This window comes from Pelophylax lessonae (assembly GCF_965119305.1).
Source record: "Pelophylax lessonae genome assembly, chromosome: 7".
NCBI classification, from domain to species: domain Eukaryota; kingdom Metazoa; phylum Chordata; class Amphibia; order Anura; family Ranidae; genus Pelophylax; species Pelophylax lessonae.
The window spans coordinates 71,394,324-71,399,414 of NC_138774.1; the positions used below are offsets into that span (position 1 = coordinate 71,394,324).

The 5,091-nt window shown below is 42.7% G+C and overlaps 1 protein-coding gene across 1 annotated transcript in view; it reads right to left on the bottom strand.

Annotated features, from left to right (window-relative positions):
* Positions 1-226: 226 nt before the first annotated feature.
* LOC309559623 (olfactomedin-4-like) overlaps positions 227-5,091 on the bottom strand; it is a 13,887-nt gene continuing 9,022 nt past the window's right edge. The window contains exon 5 of the mRNA XM_082262960.1: positions 227-1,102. Coding sequence (XP_082119086.1) covers positions 264-1,102 — 839 coding nt within the window. The 3' untranslated portion in view covers positions 227-263. The remainder of the gene's footprint in view (positions 1,103-5,091) is intronic.

Below are 5,091 nucleotides of genomic sequence, written 5' to 3' on the forward strand. Positions count from 1 at the left end.
GCAAGTTCAGAAAACAAGTCGGCAACAGCAATTATATAGGTTTACTAAAAAGATTCACATGATTAGCTAAAGTTCTCACTTCCAGGAAGATCATTTCAAGGCAATCATCTTCCATAGATGTGTGGAGCTGCAAGTCAGTTGGCATTTCCTACATAGATTTTCTACTTATTTTGCATTGCAATTATGGTTGACTCAGATGTCATCTTCCCAAAATCCAGTAAAGGTTTTAGGAAGACTTATATTTTAATTGGTTATGGGAAATTTTATGAAGGTTTTTCTTGTGGCTTGAAGGCAAGATCATAGGTAACCAAATACCCATCATTGTACATATAAAGCTTGTGATCATTGGGGTTGTAACTCAAACTCTGTACATTTTCCATCATCTTGTCAAGGACAATGCTAATTTGCCCCTCTTTGCTTGTACTGGTGTCATACATATAGAATATTTCTTCCTTTCGGGTATTGAGGGTTCTAGTTGCATACAGGACCCCACAAACCATGAAAGCATTGGTGACAGCAGGTTTATACTGGGCAGTAGACCAAGTTCTCTCCACAGTCAGAGTAGTTGAGTTAAGTTTGCTTATAAGCATGTTTCCAGAATTCTGCTCTGTAGAGTAAATGACCCAAAGACCATCTTCATCGCTAGCGAGGTCAATGTCTTGCCAGTTAGATGATGCGTAGGAGAAGCGGTTGTTGAATGTGGAATCTATAAGGGTCTTCCTCTCCAAAGCACCAGTGTCTACTTTATATTTGCAGATGTCCCTTGTATTGTAGCAGTTGTAATACATGGAGTAGTTGAACAAGATCATACCACCACCTTGACCACAGCCAGAATAGTCGATATTGTTGTAGGCCAGAGTCTTGGTGAGGACCTTATCTGTAGGTCTCTTGTACAGCAAGAGATCATCATAAGTGGGGTAATATCGGAAGATATTCATGGTACGACTGTCAGTGGTTAAAGGGGCCACCCAGTGTGTATCCTGCTCAGCACCTACGAAGGAATCCTTTCCCCAACCTCCAAATTTGTAGTTGAAGCCTAGCCAGTTCAACTGTACCACAAATGGCTTGCTGATGTTTTTAAGACCACCGTGATTACAGGTGCCTGTGGATATAAAAGAGAAATACATTTATGTATTTTACATTTATTCATTAATTTCATATATCTGAATTTAAAAGCACATATTTATTTTTTAGGAAAATAAGCTAAGAAATAAATCATAGCTAGTAAAGTCTAAGTGACATGAATAGGAAATGTGAAATTTTATATAATTACATTTTAAGGGTATAAAGCAGGAGTTCTCAAACTTTCTAAACAAAGGGCCAGTTCCATGTTATTTAGACCTTAGATAGGCCAGACTGGGCAGGGGAGTAGAAAATGCTCCAGTGTTAGTAGTAGTTAACAATGCACTAGTCTCAATGATCAGTGAGAATTAAAAAAATACATCTGGGTTTGTGAGCTATGATAGTAAAAATGGGCCTAGCACCTAATAGTGGGATGACAAATAATGCCCCATTTTTGGAATGCATGAGAGTAAGAGTACCCCATCATTGGTATCAGTGGGAGTAATATGATACATCATTGGTACTAGTTGGAGTTATAGTGCTCCTTCATTGGTATCATTTACAAGGGATAGTGCCACATTATTGATATCAGTTGGAGAAAAAGTTCCCCTTTGATTGTTACAGATATGCAGCTTTGCTGCTGAACTACCACTTCTTTTCCTACAGACCAGCAGGTGTGCAGGGTTCTGCTTTTTCCTGTTATCCCGCAGGATAACAGTGCTCAAGGCTGGTATTTAACTGCTGCTGATTCAGTTAGCTACATGCCCTGCCCAGGCCAGCCAGGCCATCTCCCTTTCTATTTAAGCTGGGCTGTCTCTAAATTCCCCAAGAATTCTGAGTGACCAAGAGATTCCTAGTGTTCCTATAGCTGGACCCCCTGTGTTCCTAGTGACTTTGCAAGTTCAAGAGACTTTCAAAGTTACCTCCATATCCCCAGTTTCACCCAGTCTATCCAGTGACTCTGTGTTCCTGCCTGCAACCTGTACCCTTGTACCAGTTGTATCCTCTGGGCATTCCAATGTACTTATACCTGTTTCGCTTGTGCACCCTGCCAGCTTTCAGACTTTCTGCACCTACACGATCTCCTTCGAGTTTTCTGTGTCTCAGCCTGCCTTTCATTATCAGCACCTGTGTCTGAAACCTGCTTCAGTGTCTCCCTGTGTATTTCTAGTCTGTTTCCTTCTCTGTGTTCCCGTGCACTTCTGCCTGCTCCAATAGAATCCCATCTGTTTTTGTGAATTACTATTCACTCCCGGTGATTCTGTGTTCTCTTTTGTGTTTTACCTGTTCCCAGAGCCTCTATGTGATTTCATGGATTTATTTCAGCTAGGGCATAATACCCATTGACCTGTGATCCTAGCTTCTTAGTGCTTTAAAGGACTCTACCTGCTTATCATCCCTTATTTCCCAGTAGCTGCCTACTAGGGTGAGAGAGAGGGCTGCAACATGAAAATTGTCTGCAGCACAACCCATCTCCTCCTTCAGGAGCTCTGGAGAAGACAAGAAGGTTCCTAAAGCCCCGTACACACGTACCGAATGTCGGCCGAACGATCGGCCGTCTTTTGTCCGGTGCTGTCCTGTCGGTTGAAAAGTGCTAAAGACTGCACACAAATTTTGTCGGCCAACAACAGCCGACTGCAGAAGTGATATCGTGTGATGGTTAACTTTCTGTGTGTTTTTTCTTCTCTGAGCATGCCCAGTCTTGCTCATCTGCTGTTTGTCGGCCGAATTCTGTACTGACTGAGGAACAATCGGCCGTTCTGGTGTTGGCCAACAAAAATTTTAAAGCCTGCACACCAGATTCTGTTCGGCCGAAAAGTCGCAGTCGGTTGTCGGAAGCATCATACTAACAAGCCGACAATCGGCCGATCGGTCGGTGGACGAATATTTACGGCCGACAATTGCTACGTGTGTACGGGCTTTAGACTCTGTGCCTCAGCCTGTTCAAGGATCCTCAGCTTAACTGTACGTGCAGGCATGCTGGGTTCTTCACCTTTGATATAGGGTTGCCAACTCATCCCTTTAAATCAGGACACATATTAATTACACAGGTTCTGGGGCTCATAGTATGTGCATAAGGCACTAAGTGAGTTACCTTAATCAGCCACAGAACCTGTGTAATTAATGTGTGTCCTGGTTTAAAGGGATGAGGTGGTGACCCTACTTTGATATCAATGAGTATCTTACCTATCCTAGACTCTACTGTATTCTGTCTACCTGCATTCTCTGGGACCCTTGTGCATCTCTATTTTCCTTATACCTACCATTATCTTGTGTTCCTGTAAGCCCCTCCTCATCCCACTACTGTAAGATATCCATGACTCCTGCCTTCCTGTGAGCCCAGCACCCCTGTGCTGTAAATGTCTCTTAGCCTGCCTGCAAGACCCATACCCTTGTACTGCACTATCCTCCTGCCATTACTGTGAGTCTAGTATTCCAAGCTTTCCCAGATCCTTGTCTCTTGTGCTTCCCTGTACCTGGTCAGCTGTACCCTCTCACAGAGGATCCAGAATCCCCAACCATATGCTGGGGTCAGTTGGAGAAATAGTGGCCCAAGGGCTGGGTAAAGGCAAGCAAAAGGAATGGCTCAGGCCCATGGGCTGCAGTTTGGTTGTTCCTTTTATTTTTTCTGGTGATCTGGTCCTAAACACGCTTCCACTCTTAGGGTGACAATGCTCACTCACTGTACTGTATCTATGAAGGATCAGTGTTGTCAACCCAGGACAGAAAGTGTGTTAGGACTAATGAACACTTCCCCCTCTTGTCTCCATTTTGTGGAGGAGGGAAGGGGAATCCTTTCCCCCTTACAGATTTAATGTGAGCAGGGCTGATAAGACTTCTAGGGATTTCAATGTAGTAGAGGCTTAGCTCACTACAGTAAAATACAATCTGGAATCCTGACAGCATCAACAAATGTTTTTAAAATTTATTGAACAGTGAGAATAAAAAAAAGTTTAAATTGTATGTTTACCCACGTCAAGTCCGCAATATTTATATATACATTGTGGCTTTGAAGTGACTTACCAGGATTATGGCTGAAGATATCAGCCATAACTCCTAGGATTGTTTTTTTACAGCAGGTGGCAGGCTTTCTTATTAAAGTTTTCTTTCAGAAGTTGTGGGAGGGGACGTCCCCCACCTCCTGCTGCTCACTCCTGTTTCTCAGGCTTACTCTTTCCGCCGGTTCACCCCGAGAAACAATCCAACGGTGCAGCTGCCTAGTCTCGGAGGCGATCAAAGAGTAGATCCTTTTTGATCGCTTCTATGGCCTTGGAGGACCAGAGCAACATGATGACGTCACTTCAGGTCTGCGTTGGAAGTAAACTATTTTTTTTTTAAGCAAAAGATCAAAAGGCAATGTAATAGAGCAGCACGAAATGCCAGCAGAATGCTTGGATGTATAGGGAGAGGTATAAGCAGTAGAAAGAGAGAAGTGCTTATGCCGCTGTACAGAACACTGGTGAGACCTCACTTGGAGTATTGTGCGCAGTACTGGAGGCCATATCTCCAGAAGGATATAGATACTCTAGAGAGAGTTCAGAGAAGAGCTACTAAACTAGTACATGGATTGCAGGAAAAAACTTACCAGGAAAGGTTAAAGGACCTTAACATGTATAGCTTGGAAGAAAGAAGAGACAGAGGGGATATGATAGAAACTTTTAAATACATAAAGGGAATCAACTCGTAAAGGAGGAGAGCATATTTAAAAGAAGAAAAACTACCACAAGAGGACACAGTTTTAAATTAGAGGGGCAAAGGTTTAAAAGTAATATGAGGAAGTATTACTTTACTGAGAGAGTAGTGGATGCATGGAATAACCTTCCTGCAGAAGTGGTAGCTGCAAATACAGTGAAGGAGTTTAAGCATGCATGGGATAGGCATAAGGCTATCCTTCATATAAGATAGGGCCAGGGACTATTCATAGGATTCAGATATATTGGGCAAACTAGATGGGCCAAATGGTTCTTATCTGCCGACACATTCTATGTTTCTATGTTTCTATGTTAAAAACATTTTTTTTTTATCTTT